This window comes from Melospiza melodia, chromosome 10 (assembly GCF_035770615.1).
Source record: "Melospiza melodia melodia isolate bMelMel2 chromosome 10, bMelMel2.pri, whole genome shotgun sequence".
Lineage (NCBI taxonomy): Eukaryota > Metazoa > Chordata > Aves > Passeriformes > Passerellidae > Melospiza > Melospiza melodia.
In genome coordinates this window covers 30,817,130-30,839,058 of record NC_086203.1, presented here as the reverse complement: position 1 = coordinate 30,839,058, position 21,929 = coordinate 30,817,130, and the positions used below count along the sequence as shown (strand labels likewise).

General features: G+C 53.5%; 1 protein-coding gene across 4 annotated transcripts in view; it reads left to right on the top strand.

Moving 5' to 3' along the window:
* SRGAP3 (SLIT-ROBO Rho GTPase activating protein 3) overlaps positions 1-21,929 on the top strand; it is a 69,062-nt gene that overhangs the window by 31,358 nt on the left and 15,775 nt on the right. For 3 of the 4 annotated variants that reach the window (XM_063165066.1, XM_063165068.1, XM_063165069.1), the window contains exons 3-12: positions 985-1,147; positions 6,108-6,170; positions 10,447-10,632; positions 11,992-12,120; positions 16,916-17,137; positions 17,573-17,674; positions 17,898-18,095; positions 19,347-19,431; positions 19,959-19,986; positions 21,705-21,807. In XM_063165066.1, coding sequence (XP_063021136.1) covers positions 985-1,147; positions 6,108-6,170; positions 10,447-10,632; positions 11,992-12,120; positions 16,916-17,137; positions 17,573-17,674; positions 17,898-18,095; positions 19,347-19,431; positions 19,959-19,986; positions 21,705-21,807 — 1,279 coding nt within the window. The remainder of the gene's footprint in view (positions 1-984; positions 1,148-6,107; positions 6,171-10,446; positions 10,633-11,991; positions 12,121-16,915; positions 17,138-17,572; positions 17,675-17,897; positions 18,096-19,346; positions 19,432-19,958; positions 19,987-21,704; positions 21,808-21,929) is intronic. The other variant, XM_063165067.1, reaches the window with a different exon arrangement.

Genomic DNA, 21,929 nt, shown 5'->3' with positions numbered 1-21,929 from the left:
TCAGAGGTGGGGCCCACAGAGGCTCAGGGGGTGTCTGGCCTCACCCATTAGCTCAGAGCAGTACTGGGACTTAGCATTGCTTGCAGTTCTAGAAGCTGCTGCTGTGCAGTGTCCACAGGTGACAAGTGGTTCTCCACGGTTCTAAAGGACTTGGGCACAAGTGCTGGTGTTGGTGGTGTTAATTGGGTCAGCTTGATTTCAGTGCTCTCCCCTGCTGAGTCCTCACTGTCCATTCCATGTCCATCGATTCCCTTGATACATTTCTGTCTTCCAGCCTGCTGTGTACCTGCCCCTAGCAGGCCCATCTGCAGCCCTTCCCCAGCTGCTCACGTGTGTCATTGTTGTGATGAGGCTGTGACTCTCGGCATTCCCTTTGTCCCCGGGCAGCCGTGTGCAGCGGGCTGTGCCCAGCCCTGCCTCTGGCCATCGTGGTGCCTGCAGGGCCAGGGCTCGTCCTGCTGTCTGCAGGCCGTTGTTCTGTCTGTGTGGGCATGCACAGGGCTCTGCAGGGTCCACGCTGTCCCCCGCAGCATACCTGGGTGTGTTCATGTTGTGCACAGACACTCTGAGGTAACGCTGGATGCAGAACCCTCTTGTGAGCACTTTTCAGTGCACTAAGGCCAGCACAGTGTACTGGGGGGCAAGGGGCCATTCTGCAGCAGTGACAGCTGTATTTGTACGGCGAGGGGAAAGAACGAGCAAAACTCTCTCCCTTTCCAGGGATGTCTCTTCTCGTGAGCCATCTGCCAGAGCACAGTTTGGGAAGGGGCTGGCTGGGGGCCTGGCGTGGCACAGGTGCTTGTGTGGCACTGGACATCCCTGTGTGGCAGGGCTGGTACAGCTGGAAGAGGAGATCATGCCCCAGATCTCAGTGGCTGTGTGCAGGGGAGGGAGGTGATGTGCCCACAGCGTTCATTTGAAAACGGGTGCCTTTTTGACGTGTTCACCTGGCATTTTTGATTTTACTTTTCCACGATGCTCTAGGAAAGATCAGCACCTGCTGTCCCCTGTGAACTGCTGGTACCTGGTTCTGACGCAGACGCGTCGGGAGAGCCGAGACCACGCCACGCTGAACGACATCTTCATGAACAATGTCATCGTCCGGCTGTCCCAGATCAGCGAGGATGTCATCAGGCTCTTCAAAAAGGTGACTGGGCAGCCTTGCTTCATGAGCCTCCATCCTGGTGTTTAGTCTAAAATAGAATTGTTATCAGTGTTGCAGAGCAAACCTTGCAAGGGACTATCGCTAAAGTCGTTCCAGGGAGTATTTATCCTGGAGTTTGAAGGAAACTGAGATCTAGACCTGTCACGTCTGGAGTGTGAGGTGTGACCTGGTGCTCACAGTGTCAGTGCCAGAGAAGGGAGAGGTGGAAACAGGCTGACTTCTTTCCAAGACTCTTTGGAGGGCTTCAGGGAGCAGGTCAGAGCAGGCGTGTTGGGTGGAACCTTGCTCAGGAGCAGGATGACAGCTATGGGGCAGTACAAGGAGTCACTGTGCTTCCTGGGGCAAGAGTCATGCCTCAGAAATTCAGTGGAGCTATTTCCAGGAGGCAGAGATTGTCATTAGCAGGGTGTAGGGCCTTCACTGGAAAAGGGCCTTAGCTGAAATTCTTGAAAAGCTGTTGAAGAGTAGAGAGGGGTTGTTTTCTGGATTAATGATTAGTTAAAAGGCAGGAAAAAAGGGAAGGAGAGTTCCAGTGCAGTTCACAATAAATTATTTGGAAAAAGCCTGAACAGTAAGATGACAAAATCTGCTGATGATACAGAATTATTAATGATAACCAAATTAAAAAGGAGCATCAGAGACTTCTGAGAATCACACAGTCAGGTGGACCAGAGCTGTTCATTGAAGGTGAGGAGTGTGGTAAGAGCACCAAGAGTCCCAGCAGCGGGTAGGCTCTGTGGCCTTGTTTTCATCAGGGGACTGTAGTGAGGGAGCAGGGTGAGCCACAGGGCACCTGCCTCTCCAGCAAGAGAAGGCTCATAATCAGGGCTTATCTTGAAATTTCAGCCTGACTGAAGAATAAATTTCATGTGATATTTTTATGGCCAGTTTCCTCTAGTTTATAGATCTGACCTAGAAATTAAACTGCAAGGTCAGGTTTGTGTTGGCTGATTTGATGTGAGATATCATCCCTTTTCCTGTTCTCCTGCCCTCCAGAAATGGAGATGCTTGGTAGATGTTGATTAGTCCAGTTCTGTCTCAAAGTGTTCCTCCCATTTGCATTTTGCTCTGAACTGGTTTTTGAGATTTATATTTAAACTGTGTTTCTGCTTTCCCTGTCCATGTCTGGGGATGATGTGTCTCGTTTGGAAACACAGGACAAATTCAGCCAGCTTGCAAACAAGGACGTGCATTGAGTGTTCCAAGTGTTCTGGTGTCCAGTCTGGCTTTGAGTGTGGTGGGTAAAGCCCTCCAAGGGGGGCCAGGCTGTGCAAGGCTGCTGGCAGATAACCTGGCTGCAGAAGGGTTAAAGCAGTTGTGGTTCATCTGCTGGGTGTGCTGGAGATTGCTCTTTGATGGTAAATTAGAGTAGCATTTTTTTCCAGAAATGTCACTTTTAATTCTTCCCATCTAGAGTTTATTAATGGCCTGTGACACGCTGCAGGGACATGGGGAGCCGGGAGGTTTTGTGTTTCCTGCACTCATTATGTAAATGTGAACAGTCCCTAGGAAGGGTGGGGAGGGCTCAGGGCTACAGGGTGAGCATAACCAAGGAGCAATTGCTCAGCACGTGGTAATCTGCCTGGAGAGATGTGGGTGCTGAGCTGCTCCACCCCAGTGCTCTCCTGTCACTGAACGGGCAGTTTGTCCCTCTCCATCCCAGTGTCCTGTCACTGAACAGGCAGTTTGTCCCTCTCCACCCAGTGCTCTCCTGTCACTGAACAGGCAGTTTGTCCCTCTCCACTCAGGTGTCCTGTCACTGAACGGGCAGTTTGTCCCTCTCCACCCAGTGTCCTCCTGTCACTGAACGGGCAGTTTGTCCCTCTCCACCCGGTGTCCTCCTGTCACTGAACGGGCAGTTTGTCCCTCTCCACCCAGTGTCCTGTCACTGAACAGGCAGTTTGTCCCTCTCCACCCAGTGCTCTCCTGTCACTGAACAGGCAGTTTGTCCCTCTCCACCCAGGTGTCCTGGCACACTCAAACCCAGGGTGAGGCACCCATTGCCAGGCCAGTGTTTGCTCCACTCTGACCTTCTGCTGTGCAGAGGGAAGGAAGTATGATGCTTCTTCCAGGTATGGGACACAGGAAATTACATGCTTGAGACAGAGCATTGCTATGTCCAAAATAAGGGTGCTGGCTTATCCCCCAGTATGGGATTTAATTATGTGCTGTGACAGTGAATTTAATTACAGCCCGTGCTGCTTTGTCCTGGATGGAGGTTGGATGAAGAAGCAGTGTCTGGATGGGAGCTCTTGTCTTTGTCTTGGATGTCCATTGCCAGTCATCCATGCTGCTGCTGCCCCAGACTTTGTCAGCATGGCAGGAATTTTAATAAATTGCTAACTTGAAGCCATTGCTGTCTCAGTGAGCAGCTGTGGGTTTTAGGAGGAATGCGAGGCCTAAAGGAAGCACCTAAATTGTAGTTCAGGTTTTGTGGATGGTCCCAGGAACTGGAATGATGTTTGGGTGGTGTCCCCTGTCAGTACATGAATATAATTTCTCCATTGGAGAAAGGGAAGGCAGCAGGCTTGGAGGAGAGGCAAGTCCTTCAGCTTGGAGGAGGCTGCAGCACCCTCACTCATGCTCGCTGCCCTCTTGGATGCTGGGAGCCTCCACTGATGCTGCAGCCCCTTTGCAGCAGGGGCCAGGTGTTGGGTTAGTGTCTGCAAGCAATTGGCTCTCTAACAGTGCTCCCCACCTGCTGTAGCTCATGGAGCAGCAACTGAGCCAGTTTGTGTTGCTCTATTTCAGAGTCTAAAATTGGGTTTGGAAATTACAGCTCTGTGGCCCTGCCCTGCATGCTACAGGAAATCCGGGGCAGAGGCAGAGCTGGAGCTCAGGCTGGCCACAGCTGCTGCCACCAGCCTGTCCTGTCCTGTGCTGTGCTGTCCTCCCCTTGGGAAGCCTTGGCTCGGGGCCTGACCCTGGCAGCAGGGATGGCTGCAGGGTGTGTGTGACCCTGCAGGCTGTGGGCTCCAGGGCCTGTTTGGAGACCCTGACTGCAATAACTCACATTAGAATCACAGGATGGTTTGGGTTGGAAAAGCTCTCTGGGACCATGGAGTCCAACCCTTCCCCCAGCACTGCCAAGGCCACCATGTCCCCAAGTGCCACATTCACACAGCCTTTAAATTCCTCCAGGAATGGAGAAAAAATTTTTTCCAAATATTTAACCTAAACTTCCCTGGTACAACTTGAGGCTGTTTTCTCTTGTCCTGTTCCCTGTCCCCTGGCCCCTACTTGGCTGCACCCCCCTGTCAAGGAGCTGAAGAGAGCGAGGAGGTCCCCAGACATCTTTGGGCTGTGTCTGGGCCGTGCTCGTCTGTCACAGCTCTGTTGTGAATTGAGCCCAGTGAGATGTTTGGGAGCAGTGATGACCATCAGTGTTGGTGGGCAGGGCACAGGGACTGGGCTCCAGCCCAGATGAGGGTTCCTGGTGGCCGTGGGCCTCCACTGAGGTCCAGCCTTGTGGTCACTGGCATCATACTGGCACCTCCCTGGTGCCCATGGGGTGGGAGCAGGGTGCTCAGTCAGCCTCTGAGGATGGGGCTGTCCCAGGTGCCCTGGCACCAACTCAGACACACCATGGTTACTGGGTGGGACTGTCACCCTCTAGACTCCTTGCTTCAGGCTTTGCTTGAAGTCTAACTTCTAATAATCTAGATTAAACTGTCAAAGTCTGTAGGTTGTCCCATTGACTGGAATTAGAGGACCTTTCTGTGCTGAGGGCTTCTCTCATCACCCAGCCTGGTGGAATGTTGTTTTCCCTGCCCACATGCACAAAACTTCCTGGAGTTATTTGAGGAAATCTGGGAGAAACTGCTCAGTGTTGTTTTGGTTTGGTTTAGGGGAGGGAGGAGGGGGTTGTCTATACTTAGTTTAAACACATCTTCAAGCTGTAATAAGTATTTCCTAGCCAGGAAGATTCCACGGAGAGATTTGTGGTGTCATTAGAGGCAGCAGGAGAGCAGTGTGAGCGCATCCCAGCTCCTCAGCTGCTGGAGCTGGTTTGATGTGCAGCCAAGCCCCAGTGCTGGGCAGCTCCCCGTGCTGTGGCCTCTCTGAAGGGCTGTGTCCATGCAGCTGCCTCATCCTGCCTGGCAAGGAAAGGGAAAACACAGCCTGATATTGGCATTTCAGCAGACAGGAGGATGCCAGGAGCTCCTCGCTGGCACTGAGTGTCTCCTCAGCTGGCTGAACTTTGGCTGCTGCTGTTGTGAAACTGGACACTTTATTATATAACTGTGGTGCAGCTATTTTGTAATGTCCCTTTTCATGCTTTGGTTCACTCGGGTCAGAATAGTGAAAATGAGCTACTGAGGAGGAGCTGGGGGCTGGGTCATGGCCAAGGGAATTGTGAACCTGGGATGCTGGTGCTGGGGAGCCCTGGTAGTCTTTGCTCTGAAGCACCAGCGTTGGCTGCAGTTGCAGGTCCAGCAGCAGATGTGTTTAATCACAGAGCAGCAGAGTTTTCAGATCAAGACAGATCGATGGGTGATGCTGTGGGGCTGGAGAATGCCAACCTAGGGCACACAAATGGCTGCTGGATGATGTACACCCTGCCAGTCTCAGCGTGGATCTGTGTCAGTCCCCAAACTGGGGGACAGTGATGTGTGTTATACCCACATGGGGAGTTGGCTGTGGGCTGGGAATGAATTTTACCAGTGGAAGGGCAAAGCAGTATTGCCTGTAATTTTAGATTCATCTGTTTTGCAGGGGAAATAGGTTAAATTATATGAAATTCCTCCTCATGGTCTCTGAAACCCAGTTTGGGTGATCCATGGGCAAACATCAACCTCAAATGAATACACAGCCACTCTGAAACTGCATGAGACTTTGCTGTGCCGTGCATTCATGTTTATGATTCCTCTGAAATGTATTTCGTTTTAGATCTGCATGTTTTGAGCATAACAGTGTCACCTCTCTTGTTTTTGTTTTGCAGAGCAAGGAGATTGGCCTCCAGATGCACGAGGAGCTCCTGAAAGTTACCAATGAGCTCTACACGGTGAGCACGGAGCCCATCCCACTGTTCCCCAGCCTGGGGAGGCTCTGCCCTGGCTGTCCTGCAGCGTGGCCCATTCCTTCCCTCTATCCTTTGGGAGATCCTCTCTCCTCACTGGGGGTGGCAGTGCCAGAGGCCGGGGCTGGGTCCTGGTGCCCAGCTGCTTCCCTGGAGCCTGGCGGGGCTGTGTGGGTGTGATCCACTCAGATCCCTGTGTCTGCAGTGCCCTCACCCCTGGGGCTCTTGGATCCACTCAGATCCCTGTGTCTGCAGTGCCCTCACCTGCTGGGGCTCGGGCTCCACGTCACCTTTTGGCCCTGCTCACACCCTGGGTTGGTGATTTCCAGGCACCAGTGGCTCTGAGCTGGCCTTGTTGTCTGTTGGACGCCTCCCTGCCCCTGTGAGCCCTGGGGGGATGCCTGAACTCCACCTTCTGCTGGGGAATGCAGAAAACTTTGGCTCATAGGGGAGCTTCTGCCCCAGGAGCACTTTGGCTGCAGAGCTGTCTGTGCCTCCCAGGGAGATCGTGTGCTGTTAGTCAGGACACGGCTCTTCAAGCAGGTTTTCATAGCAGAGTAGTAAAATCCTTTGTGTTGCTTCTGCCTCTTGCCCAGTAGCAAGTTTTTTTAAAAAAAATATTTTATTTGTGGTTTAGGAGCCACAAAACCATATTAAGTCTGCCTTTTGTTGGAAAATTGAGATAATATACTTGCTTTCTTTGGTAGTATCTGTAACTGGTACATAAATAATGCTGTAGTAGGTTTATTCCTAAACAATCATTCTATTTCATCTTTTTGAAAAACTGGCCTAAACAACAGAGCATGAATGATTGTATTTGAAATTTCTGCCATAAATCTCCTCTTAACAGGTTGGTTCCTGCACTGGCTGTTGAAGGATTTGATTGTTGTGAGACCTGCAGTGTGGGTGGACAGCAGATCAGATTAAAAAGCCTGTGTGAGATTTGGGAGTGCGTTGTTGATGGTTGAATGTCACAAGCTGTGGTAGGGGTGGTGACTAATTAGGATTAATTACAGCAGCAGCATGACAGATGCACAACAAGGAGAGGCTGGCAAGGGCTGGGCTGGGCTGGGCTGCATGGCTGTGGAGAGCCTGCTCTGAGCCCAGCCAGGGGACAGGGCCATCCCTGGGGACACGCTGGGGTCAGCACTGTGCTGAGCTCCCACTGCAGGCAGCGACCAGGGGGAGCACAGGGTGAGTCTGCTCGTCCTCACAGGAGCTGAGACTGCTGCCATTCGCTGCCCTGCTCCGTGTGCTGAGCAGAACGGGCTGGAATGGTGAAACAAACTGGTTTGAATGGGAAACGGGGGCAGCTGGAGGAGCTGTGTGTTTGCGCTCAGCCTTGCTGCTGCTGAGGTAACACACTGGTTGTGTCACGCAGGCAGGGGAGCAGGGAGGGGACGTGCTGCACAAGCACGGGGAAAGGGCTGTGGGGCACTCGGGGTCACCTCACGTGTGCTTGGTGCCAGCAGCTCCGGCTCAGAGCTCTGTTCCTGAGCCGGCAGGTGAGCAGACCCAGCTGTCCCCGCTCAGGGCTCTGGGGGTGCCTGGGGCCACCTTGGGGCCGAGCTGCTGCTGTGTGTGCTCTGTGCCCACGCTGGTGCCCGCGAGCAGCACGGGAGCTGTGCCTGCTGGCAAAGCCGCACACGGGGCAGGGGCCTGGCTCGCAGGGCACCAGGCTGCTTCTGTGGCAGAATTGTCACTTTGCTGTCACACAGGGAAGTTGATTTTCTTGCCTCTGGCCAGGCCTTTACCCACAGCTCATCCGTGCCCTGGCAAGGCTGCTTTTTAAGCCTCTCCAAGGGGAATTCTGTGCACTGGGTGGAAACTTCAATTTTTTACAGGCTTCTCAGGCATTCACTGTCTCAAACTTAAGCCAAAACAACCGCATTGATTTTAACTCAGTCTTGTTGCTGTTCTGATGCAAGTCACCCTGTGGAGTCTGGATGGAGAGAACCAAAGCCACACTGATTTTAATCAGAATGGAAGTGGATGACTTTCATTCTGAAGTGGAGATGCTTGTGAATGGTTTTGTGCAGAAATAGATCAGCTGTGAGTTGAAACCAGCTTTGTCCCTTTGGTTCCTCCTTATGGATTCCAGAGAGAGGTACCAGCTGGAGCTGGTAAAGGCAGAAGGCTGAGGGGGCCTGAGCTGTACCTGACACAGTCCCCCCATTTCTGCTCTGGCTCCTCTGCTGGGTCAGAACCTTGGGCATGAGCTGTTGAGGAGAACAAAGCCCTCATAGCTGGAGACTGCCAGCAGTGCCATTTATGGCCGGTATTTTGGCAACAGCCTTTATCCAGAACATGTAATTAATATGGAAAACACAACTCGTGTTGTTAAATAACTAATGAACATTGGAACATATTTTTCCTCCTTGGCTGCAGCTAATTAACTGATTTGCAGGAAGGATCCCCGGGACGCAGCTGTGGCAGTTTGTCTTTGTGTCACAGCACTGCAGGCCAGGGACAGCCTGATCTGATTGCAGGCACCGAGGTGGCACCAGGGAATTGCAGATCAGGGCTGATTGCTGCACTGCAGCCTGGCCCTGGCCAAAATCAAGGCAGATATAAACAGAAATATGCTCTGAATTTCCAAGAGCGAGCGGTGTGGCAGGGCAGCTGGTGCGGAGCACAGTGAGTCGTTTAAGGTGTCTGTTTTGGTTGGGTAACTGTCCCATAACCTTTAGATTTCACAAACCCTGGCAATTTGGAGCCCCGATACTCGTTGGGTTTCTCTGTCATGTTATGTCAGGGCCTCTGCTTGCTGCAGAAACCTTTCCTCTTACTGCCTGCAGCCCTGGTGTGCAGCACTTTGCTTTCCACTTCCCTCTGTGTGTTCACAAAAAGATGTAGGTGGTGAGGATGAGGAGGGCTCATCGAAACCCTCTGGTCTTTCTCTTTAAGAAAAGCCCAGGAATCATCTGGTTTATGTGTGTCCTGTGACATTCACTGCAGAAAAGGCAGTTTGAAATATGTGGCTGGAATCTGTGTTAAGAATCTTCAGGGTTTGGAAATGCAGCAGCTCAGGGCCAAGCAGGAGCCTTTGCTCACTGCCCCTTGCCTGTCCCTGTGCATTGGGGTGTCCCTGGCACTGGGGTGTCCCTGCAGCACCAGGTTTGTGTGCTCTGGAGGGCGTTGGGAGCCTGCTTTGGCTGAGGGCTGTGCTTGGCAGGAGGAGGGGTCCTGCAGCTCAGCCTGACTGCTCCAAGAAACACTCCTGCGTCCTGCTGGCAGCTGAGGAAAGCTGTGTTTGCTTCATTAAGCCGTGTGTAAAAATCCCCTGCCTTTGGGGGTTCCTGCTTGTTTTAACCCTTGGGCCTCAGGCAGCGTGTCCCAGTGTGTCCCAGCGTGTCCCAGCGTGTCCCAGCGTGTCCCAGCCTGTCCCAGTGTGTGCCAGTGTGTCCCAGCGTGTCCCAGCGTGTGCCAGCCCTGCTGAGGCTGATTGCAGTGAGCAGTCAGGCACTGTGTGCTGTGTCAAGGCAATGTGAGATAAACCACCCGCATCCCGAAGGGAGATGATAGAAGGGGACAGTGTGACTAAAGGCATAGAGACAGAGGAGCAGATGTGTCCCTCTTGCCAGCTCCATTAAAATGATCCAGTGTGCCCTTTGGGCTCTTGTTTCTGAAAGGGAAGGTTGTGCTGGAAGTTTTGCCTGTAGAGTGTTCCAGGATCAGCCATCCCTCCTGGATCAGGAGTGTGAAGGAGAAGGTGCTGCTGCACCTGTCCTGGCCCTGCCTGTGCCTGCTGCTGGCAGCAAGGGGAGGATGAGGTGGTGACAGGAGACAAGCCCCAATTCTGCCTGGGGATTGCAGCTCCTCCACTTCTGGGTGGTTCTGCTGTCTGGGTGGCACAGCAAGGGCTGTCTGGTGGCTTAGCAAGTCCAAGTGTAGGAACAGGGGTTAGGTCAAAAGGGAGTTCAGAGGGACTGTGGCCTCCCTCAGAGTCACTTGACCCTTATCCCAGCTGCAGAGCTCTGAGGTTATTCCTGATTTCCCTGTTGGCAGGCACACGGTGCTCTGCCTGCAGGTGTGTGCTGGATCGTGTGCCCCCAGTGGGAATGGGTGCCATCACAGCTCTGAGGCCAGCCTGGAGCCTCTAGAAGTGGGGCTGGGGCTGGGATTCATTCTGAAGCTTTCCTCCCCACTCTGTTCCTCAGTGCCCCCATGGCCCCTCTGCCCTGCCCAGGGCTGCTGGCCTGTCCTGCTCTGGGGCTGCAGGTGACCGTGGGAGGGGGCTCATGACCTCCTGTGTCTGCAGGTGATGAAGACCTACCACATGTACCACGCAGAGAGCATCAGCGCTGAGAGTAAGCTGAAGGAGGCAGAGAAGCAGGAGGAAAAGCAGTTCAACAAGTCGGGGGACATCAGTGTGAACCTGCTGCGACACGAGGACCGGCCGCAGCGGCGCAGCTCTGTCAAGAAGATTGAGAAGATGAAGGAGAAGGTGGGTGAGAGGGAAGGAAGAGGGAGCTGGGCTGGGGCTGGGGCTCTCTGCAGGCAGCAGGGGTTGGCTTCAGCCTTGTCCTTGTCTGTGAGGCCATTCCTGTATCTCTGGGAAGGGTTAGGAAGGCTGATGTGCTGCTGAGGGCAGCCCAAGGAGGCCGTCACAGGTGTCATCCCTGCTCCTGGCTGTGGAGGAGGGCAGGACCAGTTCTAGAGGAGGCGTGCCAGGGACAGGCCGTGCAGCCCTGGACGGGTGCTGGACCTGCACAGGAGCTACGTGGAGCCTCCTGGCTGTCTCTGTGCAGGGAGAGCTGAGACAGCAGCTGGGGGGCCCTGGGGGCGGTGGCTGCTGGAGCACAGCACAGGGAGAGGTGCTGGGAGCTGCTTCTCCAGCAGCAGCTCGGGGCCTGGCTGTGCCAGCTGGGAGCCCAGAGGCTGTGCTGAGGAGGGCAGTGCACCAGGGTACCACACTCAGCGTGGGGATGCACCCTGGGCTGGACAGCAGACCCTGCTCCGGGAGGCTGGGGTTTGTCTGGGATGTGTTCTTTAAAGATGGGCTTTCAAAAAAGAACAATAGCCTTGGGTTTGCTCAGGAACTGACTCCTGCTAGCAAAAAATGAGTTGGATCTATGAAATAACAGTGTTCTTCCTCTGTAGACTCTCTGGGAGTGGGAGTGCAGTATTTTGATGGATTTGCTAGGCAAAACCCTTTGTGCTGTTCTGGCCTCAGCAAATCCCTGTGACCTCAGGATCTCCACAAGTTTTTGTGTTAATTTTGGAGAAAAGGAGACAGTTTCTGCAGCCAGGACACCTTTGCTTGCTGGCTCACCCAGCCCTGGGACATTTCTAACAGTGAACTTCTCAGAAGGGTTAATCTTTTGATTCAGCCTTCAGAGCAGGAATCTGCCTGAGCAGATGTCCCAGATCTGGAGCACATCTGCTTTCCTACAGTTTTGAATTCTGGGTCCTGTTCTGAATTGTGCAGCTTGGGCCTCTGGGCCAGATTCCACTTTGATACAGCTGCACACATCTGGAGCAAGTCCAAACGTATGTCAGCATTTCTGGGGGGGAAATTTGGCCCTCTGGTTTTGACTGATGCCAAAATCCCCAGCAGCAGCTGTGCTCAGGGGCTCCAAGTACCTCTGAGCAGGATGCACTCATCGTGGCTGGCTGACAGTGCGAGGGGTGTTCAGATGGGATCTCCTCCACCCTGGCAAGGTCCCTGTTTTCATACCAGATACCAAGTTTTAGTAATTACCTCGTCACACCCAGGCTGCAGGGTGCTGTGGGGGTCTGTGGCAGGAGAAACTGTGCCAATACCACCCTGTTTGTGCTCTGACACCGCATTCTGCTTTTTCAGAGACAAGCCAAGTATTCTGAGAACAAGCTGAAGTGTACAAAAGCCAGGAACGACTACCTGCTGAACCTGGCAGCCACCAACGCGGCCGTCAGCAAGTACTACATCCACGACGTGTCTGACCTCATCGATGTGAGTGCCTCCCTGGGCCCAGCCTGCTGGGCTCCTGACTGCAGCCTGTGCTGCTGAGGGGCTGTCTCGGGGGCCTTAGGGGGTTCTTAACTGGGGCTGAAGGTGTCCTGTCAATTGGGTTTGCCTTGGGCGAGCCACGGGAGACTGAGGTTTCTGCTTGGCCCATTGCTTACTCTGTGTTTGAGACAGAAATGCTCCCCAAGGTCAGGCACAGCCTTGGCTTTGGTGCTGAACCAGAGGGGTTTTTCTCTGCTACTTGGTGACTTTGGTGGGGATTCAGCACACGTGGCAGCGCTGTCCTGGCCGGTGGCAGCGCTGCCCTGGCTGGGGGAGGCACCTTGGGGCTTTGTCCCGGTGCTCCTGGCAGGGAACAGCCTCAGGGCAGGAAATGCTGGAGGCAGCTTGGTGGCAGTGGCAGGAGCTGAGCTCTGGTGACTCCTACAAACAGCTTTGAGATGATTCAGAGAAGGGAGTTACCCAGAGAAGGGATTTCTGCTTCTTCCTTTATCGGGCATCCCACAGCGTGTAGATTGCACTGTGCAGTTTCTTCCTGCTGGAGTTGCCTCAGTGAGTGCATAAATAGCTGAGCTTGAAGCACTGAGTTACCATCATTACCTAATGTACAATTTAAAAGCTGCTTGAGTGTTTACCTCCTTTCCTAACCCATTAGCATGTAGTTACACTTCTGAGAATTAAAGTAAGTGTGATGCAAATCCCCAATGACTTCAAGATTTTCATATATGATAAAATACTCTTCATTATGTTTTGTTCTCTTTATTATTGAAGATGTGTTAGAAAACAAGTAAGTTGATCTTGGAGACATTTGAATGGCAGGGTATGAGAACACCTCGATTTATCTGCAGGCTTTCTGCTTTTGCCATGCATATTCTTTCTTCTGTTAAATTATTTTTTAAGCAAGAATGACTTTGTTTTGTGGAGATTTTTGAACTTTGATTTTCTGGAGTTTTGCTGAGATCCATTTTAATTCTGTCTGTTTATATTATTCTTCCCAACTTTTATTTCCTCACTGACACTTCCTCTGGAGTCAGCAGATGGCATTTCTCCCACATTCCAGAAATCCCTTCAGGGACTTCAGCTAAAGCATCTTTAACATGGAGCAATGAAATTTCCCCAATTACAAAGTCTGTTCATCAAAGAAACAAAATACTGGATGCATGAGCTGAGCTCGGGGCACACTCTGGGCCGGGCTGGGCACTCTCTGGGCCGGGCTGGGCACTCTCTGAGCCTGGGGCAGCTCTGAGCCGGGCTGGGCACACTCTGAGCCTGCCTGACCACACTCTTGTGGCTCCTGGCAGCTCCTCCACCATGGAATGGTGAGGGATGCTCCAGGCTGGCTCTCTGGGATGGGGAGAGGCGACAGGGCTCGCACACCCTCTATCTCCAGTACAAATTGCCACGTGCAGCTGCTGATTTCACACAAATGCGAACCGTCAGGACGCTGCAGAGCCAATTTACCGACGTTTCCCCCAAATCCCAGCTGCCTCAGTGTCATCTCTGGGCACAGCCTTGCCGTCACTGGGTGTCCCTGCAGAGCAGCGGCCGGTGACAAAGCCGTGCTCCGCTCTCCAGCTCTGGCGAGGCCGAGGCCCCAGCTGCTCCACGAGGGAGGGAAGCCTCCCAGGGCTGCCGCTTAATGAGAACTGTGAAGCCCATCAGAGGAGCCGTGAAGGGGCGCGGAGCCGTCTGCCCCTCTGTCTCCAGTGGCCTTGTTCTTTTGTCCTAGAAAGGAAGGGAAGAATATAGAGATAGATCAAATTAGCCTTGGACTGTCAGTGCACCACGGGGCCTCCCCCTCGGATGACACGTGCGTCTGTTTAAGCGCCTGGGCTTGTCTCATTACTGTCATTAACTGTGTGACCAAGTTAATCTTTTTGGCCATGTATGTGAAGAGGAGATAAAGCTCCTTATCCATCCCTCTGGAGTTCTCTGGGAAATGGCTGCAAGATAGTTTGAAGTGGTCACATGAAAGATATCACTGGATTCAGGAGAGAAAATGGAACAGGCAGTTTGCATACAAACTGATCTGCCAAAACGTGTGCAGCCTCCTCGGAGTCCTTCTGGAGCAGTAGCCCACCTCCCTATGGATTAGTGATTGCTGTATCTGAGAGAAGCCAGGAAAGGAGGGGAACTCTGAGGAAATTCAGTGTTACATGGAACTGTGGAATTGCTTGGTCCCTGGCAAAATCAGCTGAGTCAAGTTAGGGAACAGAAACAGCAGCTGAAATAGTTATGCCAGATATCCTCAGTTGGCTTTACTGGCCTGGTTGAGCGGGGCTTGGAGCAACCTGGGCTGCTGGAAGGTGTCGCTGTTCGTGGCAGGGTGGTTGAAATTGGATAATCTTTAAGGTCTCTCCCAGCATAAACTACCTGGGCTTCTGTGATTTACTTGCCACACAGCACAGCTCTGGATTTTGCAGCAATGTCAAGAGAGTAGAGGCCAGAAATTAAAAGAAGAATATAATTATTATGTATTATGCGTATAATTAAAAATAGTGCAGAATATTTTTTATAAACAAATAAGGAAAAAATGCAGAGCAGAGGGAACAGAGCAGAGCAAATGAGTTGGGCTCTTTGTTTGCAGCAGTGCTGGTCCTGTGGAGGCAGGGGCGTCACTGCTCTGCCTGGATGATAAGGGGCGGCTTGCAGGGCACCCAGGTGCTACTCAGGTGTCACTCTGGGGTTCCACTTGCTCAGGTCAAGGCGTGGGGCTGGCTGAGCTCTGTCATGTGCAGGTTCAGCCTCCCAGATAGCAGAGGGGCTCTGTAGCTGGAGCCACAGAGCACTGTGTGCCTTTCCTTCTCCCGCAGCCCAGGAGTGCCCCCCGTGCAGTTCTGGGGTGGGCAGGGGCAGGCACACAGGTATTAGGCTGCTCCCATGGTGTTTTGGCCACACGTGCTTGCTTGAGCTGCAGGAGCCGGTTGTTTCTCAGGCTGAACACTGGGATATTTCCAGCCCTTGCAGGGTGTTACCAGCCGTGATGAATTAATGCTTGGGGAGCTCTGAGCTTGGCAGATGAAAGGCGCTGCGGAAGGGCTGGGATTATTATTTGTGGTTCTAATTTATTTGCCATCAAAGGGATGAGAGGGGTGAGAAAATGCCATTTGTTCTGGGCCTGGGAGCATCGGTTTGAAGTCTTTTTTTTCTTCCTTTTTCTTCTCCCCTCCCCATTGTTGTTCCTCTGGGAATTGCGTGGAAATCCCTGCTCCGTCTTTTCTTCTCTGGGCACCCGTGTGTGAAGCAGCCGTGCCCATCACCAGGGCTTCAAGGGCTGCGGTGTGTGCAGGAGGTGCCGCGCTGCTTTTCAGGAGCAGCTGATTTCTGGGCACTGCCAACCACCGCCGGCTTCAGTGCGAGCCCAGCAGCAAAAAAGGGGAAACATTTCACGTGGAACTTTGTCCTGAAAGCAGCTGGCAATGCCCTGAGCCCCTCTGCTTGTGTTCTGTGCCGTGCAGCGCTTTGCCTTGTAGTGGCTCGGGTTTGTGTGCTTTGGGAATTCCCACCCTTGAGCGGTGGCACATATTTCCTCCTGGTGCTGTTTCTCGTAGCCCATATCTGTGATTTCAGGGCTGGGAGGTGCTGGGGAGCGCACAGTCCGTTCCCAGGGCACGGGGCTGTGCTCAGCTGGGCAGGGCAGCAGTGCTGGTCCTCCCCCAGTGCTGGCACGGGGCCCTGGCCCTGGTCCCTGCCCCGGCTCTGTGCGGCCCCTCGGCCGCATTGTTCCAGCTCTGGGGATTCTGTACAAACAACCTGCAGTGCTCCCATGGGTGCTCATGCTGGAACTGTCTCATGGGAGAGACTTGCAGCACAGACTGAGGATTTGCCCCGAGCAGCAAATGGAAATTCACCCCTTATCTTTTTTGTGTTGCTTGTTGATTTTTTTAAGGTCTGTGCCAGTCCATGACTGCCCATACTCTCAATTAATGTGATTAGAGGCTAAACAGAAGCAGGATAAATGGGGAGCTGTGACAATTTGATAGTTTTTACAAAATTGCTCATTATTGCACATGGGTTTTCATAGGTTTTAAAGACTAGGAGGGACAGTGGGGCTGGGAATTGATGCAGTGTAGCTTTGCTGCTGCTGGTTTTAGCAGAGGCTGAAGCCAGCACAGCCCTGCCATGATATGATCTGAGCCGAGCGGTGTCACCTCACATTGGCACCAAGCATGAGATGGCTTCTTGGGTCAGAGCTGCTTGTGGCACCAGCTGAGATTTTGGGCTTCACTTCGAGTTTATCAATATGAATTTCAGGAAGTATTTCTTCACAGAAGGGGTTGTCAGACACTGGAACGGGCTGCCCAGGGAAGTGGTGATTTCCATCCCTGGAGGTGTTCAAGGAATAGCTGGACGTGGCATTCAGTGCTCGGGGCTGGGTGACAAGGTGGGGATTGGTCACAGGTAGGACTGGCTCAGCTCTGATGGAGCTTTCAGGGCAGCAAATCCCTGTGTTGGTATGACACTTGATATGCCAAATTCAATTATAGTGGGGACAATGTTTAAAGCCAGTTTTTTAAAGTACAGTATTTTGGCAGCAGTTAACTCCAAGATTTATCATTTTCCCCAAGACAGACATGAGAGTGATCAGCAGCATGAGGAGCTGCTCCATGGTGGGAGGCAGGCAGCTGCCCAGGGACAGAGCAGGATGTGCACACACCACAGGGCATGGTGTATGCAGGATGGCACACACCACGCCTTGCTTCAGCTTCCATCTGTGTCTGAGAGCCTTGCAAAATGCATTGGGAGTTCGTGTGAGCAGAGCCTCCTTTGTGTTTGCCAGTGCTGCGACCTGGGCTTCCACGCCAGCCTCGCTCGCACCTTCAGGACATACCTGTCGGCAGAGTACAACCTGGAGACGTCGCGGCACGAGGGCCTGGACGTCATCGAGAACGCCGTGGACAACCTGGACGCGCGGAGCGACAAGCACACCATCATGGACATGTGCAACCAGGTCTTCTGCCCGCCGCTCAAGTTCGAGTTCCAGCCCCACATGGGGGATGAGGTAACGCGCTCACCCGTGGGGCTGCACGGGCCTGGCCCTGCTCTAAACCGTCCCTGTGAAACTGTCCCCGACTCCTCACCCCTCTCTGCTGCCTTCACACGCTGCTGTTCATGTGTCCCTTCCTAATGAGACTCTGGGCTCGTTAGGGCTCCTCCTTTCAGGCTGCCTCTTGCTCCATGTCTGTCCCAATTAGGGAGCCCGTGGTTTGGCTCTCTCTGCCCCACAGATCTGCATAGGGGAGCTGTGATTAACCTGCTCTAATTGGGAGAGGCAGAAACACTCGGTGCTGGCCTGGGCCCAGGGCACTGCTCATGGGACACATGGCAACACAGCCTCCCTGGAGGCTGCCAGGAGCTTGTGGGGGCTGGAGGGAATGGTGGGGTATGGCAGTGCGTGTCTGCTCCGTGCATGACCCTGGAATGTCTCCTGTCTCAGGTGTGCCAGGTGAGCGCCCAGCAGCCTGTGCAGACCGAGCTGCTGATGCGGTACCACCAGCTGCAGTCTCGGCTGGCCACCCTCAAGATAGAGAATGAAGAGGTAAGAGCTGGGCTCTGTGGCAGCCCTGCTGAGCCTTTCTTCCTCTGGAACTTTCCTGGTGTGCTCAGGTGTGGAGCCCCTCCTATGGCAGAGCTGGAAGTGCCCACAGGCTGCAGCCAGTGCTAGCCCAGGGCTCAGCGGCTGCCTGTTGAGGGGTTGTTTTGGCTCAGGATGTGTCCTTTTCCCAGTCTGCCTCAAGCCCACGCTGTCCTGTTTCCGATAGGTACGGAAAACGCTGGATGCCACGATGCAGACCTTGCAGGACATGCTGACAGTGGAAGATTTTGATGTTTCAGATGCCTTCCAGCACAGCCGCTCCACTGAGTCGGTCAAATCAGCTGCATCAGAGACCTACATGAGCAAAATCAACATTGCCAAGAGGAGAGCCAACCAGCAGGAGACTGAAATGTTCTATTTCACTGTGAGTCTCAGCTCAGGCATACAGAACACGAAGCATTAATTGCCAGGGCTGAGGCCCAGTTAAGTGCTCATTAGTGAAGAGCAAGAACCAATTCAGTCTCTTTAAGTACTTGTCTTCTGTCAGATTTGGGTCTGGAATGCATTTCAGTGGCAGGGCACTACACAGGGACTGACAATCCAGTGCCTGCCTTGTTTTTTCTCTTTGAAGGAACAACTGGAACAGCTAGATGAGATTCAGAACTTACTCAGTGGAGCAGGAGAGGCTCAGAGCAGGGTGCAGACTCCAGATGGCCTCACCATGGCCACCATCCAGGGTCTCTTCAGGGAGGCCTTCAGGACTGTGAACTATGAGCCAAGTCTTCCTCTCTGGCCTTTACAGCTTAAGTTTGCCCTTGGCCCAGGGATGAGCTGAAGCCATGACATGCCAAGGAAGGCACAAAAGCAGGGCTGTGGTGTGTGTGCCTGCCCTGCAGCTCTCATGCTGCACTCCCAGGCAGGGCCCAGGTCTCTGTTCTGGTACCTGAAATACAGGCAGCAGCCATGGGTTCACCAGAAGTCTCCCTCATTTCAGTGTGGGCCATAGCCTGTGGTTAACAGCATCTTGTGATGTGCTACATATGCATAGAAGAGCTTCTGCTTTCTCTTGGTAATATTATTGTAAATTCGGGGGGAAATTGCAATTTTCATTTGGAATTGTGCTGGGGATTACTTTAATGTTTTTTGCGGAGATTTGATCTTTCCCATTCTCCATGTTCCGTTTTCCATCTCTTGTCTCGCTCTGTGCTCTCAGCTGTGTAGTGCCTTGCTCTGGAGCGTTCTGGGTGTCTGACAGCCTTGCTGGGGGATGGCAGTGCTCGTGCACAGTGTCACCAGCTGCACGGGGCACCTGGCAGGCCCTGCCTGCGAGGGCTCAGCACTGGGAGTTCTTGCTTGCCTTTGTTGGTTTGCACAGAGGCGAAGCCTTGGCAGTGCAGGGAAAGCTGCTTTGATTTCCTAGGCTGTTCCCAGAGGCCTGACAAAAGAAAGCCAGCTTTGAACTCTTTGTCCCTCCCTGCGTTCCCAGGCAGGAGGGGCAGCTCCAAGGAGACCAGGCTCATAAGAGACCATCAGGGCAGGGGCTGGAGCAGGGAGAAGTGATCAGACCCTGCTGAGCCCTGCAGCACAGCTGGTGCAGCCTCCTGAGCCCCCGGGCTGCAGTGAGCATCCATTAGGGGCTGTGTGCTTAACCCACCCCTTTGTTCTTTAATTCCAGAAATTTAAGGAGTATCTGAATGGCAGTAACCTCATCACGAAGCTCCAGGCTAAGCACGACCTGCTGAAGCAAACTCTGGGAGAAGGTGAGTTGGGGTCAGGTCCAGGGAGGATCCTCCCATCACCCGAGAGGGTCAAACCATGTGTCACCTGCCAGCCTCCCCTGTGTGTGTTCTCCTGAGTGACCGAGGGTTCCGTGCCTGGCTGCTGCTGCTCAGCCCAGCCAGTGACACACAAAACCATGATTTCCTTGGATCTCTCCTCCCACTTTTCTTTGGAAGTGCACATGGGGAATCTCTTTGAATCTGAAACTGTGTGCTGAAGTGCTGGGTTACTTCTCCAGCAGCAGAGATGGCCACTCACTCCCACCCTCTGCCTCTTTCCTTCCTCTCCCTCTTCTCCCCGAGAAGATTCTAATCTTCTCCCTCCAGGTTTCTGATCTGTCTTTAAATGGAGGGGGCACAGGTGGGCATCTCTCCTCCCCAGATGCAGCTTCTCTCTGCTGGAAGCCATTCCTTGCGGGTAGGAGCCAGCAGTGAGGGTGCAGCTGGGCTCGGCAGTCCTTTGCTGGTGGCTGATGTGGAGGCATGATGGGAACTTGTGTTTCTTACAGGTGAAAGAGCTGAGTGTGGAACAACCAGGTGAGCACTTTCTTGCCCTTCTTGCTCCTGGGGAGGGCTGGCTCTGGCAGGAGGGGGCTGTGGGAAGGGGGGCTTGCTTTGCTGCTGGTGCAGCTTGGTGGGGTTCAGCCCCTGTGCTGGCAGTCCCTGTGCCCCACAGCCTGCTTCCCAGCTGCATGGCCCGGGCTGCTGGGCTCAGGGGGATGGAGGCAGCCCTTGGTTCTGCTGCAGTCTGGTTGCTGGCTGGCTGGCTGGCTCTCATGTGCCTGGATGTGCTTTGTCAGCACAGTGCAATGCCCTGGAGCGTAGCTGAGGTGGGGTTGTGTTCAGGCAGGGTGACACCAAGGTGTCCACTCACTCACTCCCTGCCATCCCTCTTCTTTTGAGGACTTTAATACCTCCCTGAAATCCTCTCCCAGCTCTGGCTGCTTTACCTATGAGTGCAGAGCATGCCTGTATCACAGATTTCATCCCTCTACTGCAGGAGATAGGGCTGGCACAGATGTGACAGAGAGGAGGCTTTGATCCGTGTCCAGTCCATGGAGCATCTCCGCAGAGCTCCAGTGTTTTGCTAGGAGTGTGCTGGGGCTCTGACAGCGAGACACAGGCCAGCAAAGCCTCCAAACAGCTCCCTAGAACATGCTCTCTGTGTGTCAGCTTGTTCCAACCTTGTTTGTGTTTAATAGCCCCAAAAGCTGCGTTCCCTGTTAGAAGTGGAGAAGCAGATGGTGCAGCCTGGGCTGCCTTGCCAGGCAGGAAGGAGGCTCCTTGTGCTGCCAGCACCAGGGCTGGGCACCCAGCGGGGCACCGAGGTGCTGTCAGGACAGAGAGGCAGCCTCAGAGAGCAGGGCTGTGCAGTGTGGCACCCTGAGGGGCTGGGATGGCCCTGCTCCCCGTGCCCCATGCCCTGGGGGTGTGCAGGGCCCTGGCTGGGGCTGCAGGCACGGTCCCTGCAGTGTGTGGGGCAGGGCTGCTCCCAACGGGCAGCATCACCTCTGCTCCCCAGTTACCCCTCAGAGGAGTGGCTGGAACCTGTACGAGTGTACAGTCACGCTGCTTGATTAGAGGCATCTGAGTAAGGAACCAGCAGGCCCCCGCTGTCCCCTTTGCACCGAGCTCTGTGTGGTGTCCATGTCTGTTCCATGAGATCTCCTGCATGAAGGCTTCCAGCACCAGTTTTGTGTGTGTCTGCAGTCGTGTTCTCTCCCCTGCAGACATCAGTACAGCCTGGGCCAGAGGGCAGGGCAGAAATCTCTTTGGGATTTTGTGGTGTTTTTCTCATCCCCATCCCTGGGATTCCAAGCAGAAGTTAGATACAGCACTGTGGAGGTGTTCCCACTGTCCTCATTCTGGCCTCTTCCTGTGAGCAGAGTGCAATCTGTTTAGGAACAGGAATACCCCAGTGTTTTCTGGGGTAGCTGTGGATATATTATTTATTTTGGATCCATCTCCTCAGCTCTTGGTGCCTGTTCAGGCTGAGGGCGTGCTGAGCTGGCAGTGGTGGGAGGCAGGTGTTAAATCCAGCTGGCCACCAGTGCTGTTGGTTTCCTGCTGGAGTGGTGTCCATGTGGGTCACACCAGTGTCAGTGGCTGCAGGGTGTGTGGAGCTACACATCAAATCCTCACAGAGGGACTCTTCTGTTTGATTTCTTATTCTCAGTTATAACCTGTGAGATCTCACCCTGTCTTTGCGTTTATGTTGGCGTTTTGTTGATTTATTTTGTTCCATTTTCTCCCAGGCCCCCCTGTCTTCCCCCTAAGCCACAGAAAATGAGGAGACCTAGGCCTCTCTCAGTGTATAATCATAAACTCTTTAACGGCAATATGGAAACATTCATTAAGGTACTTGCTGGCTTGCAGTAGGAGTGTCTGTGAACGCTGGGAATGGAATGGTGGCTTTCCTGTCCTGGCTGCTTGCCATCCTCAGGGGTCCCTCTGGCCCATCTGCACCCAGCTGGCGTGGC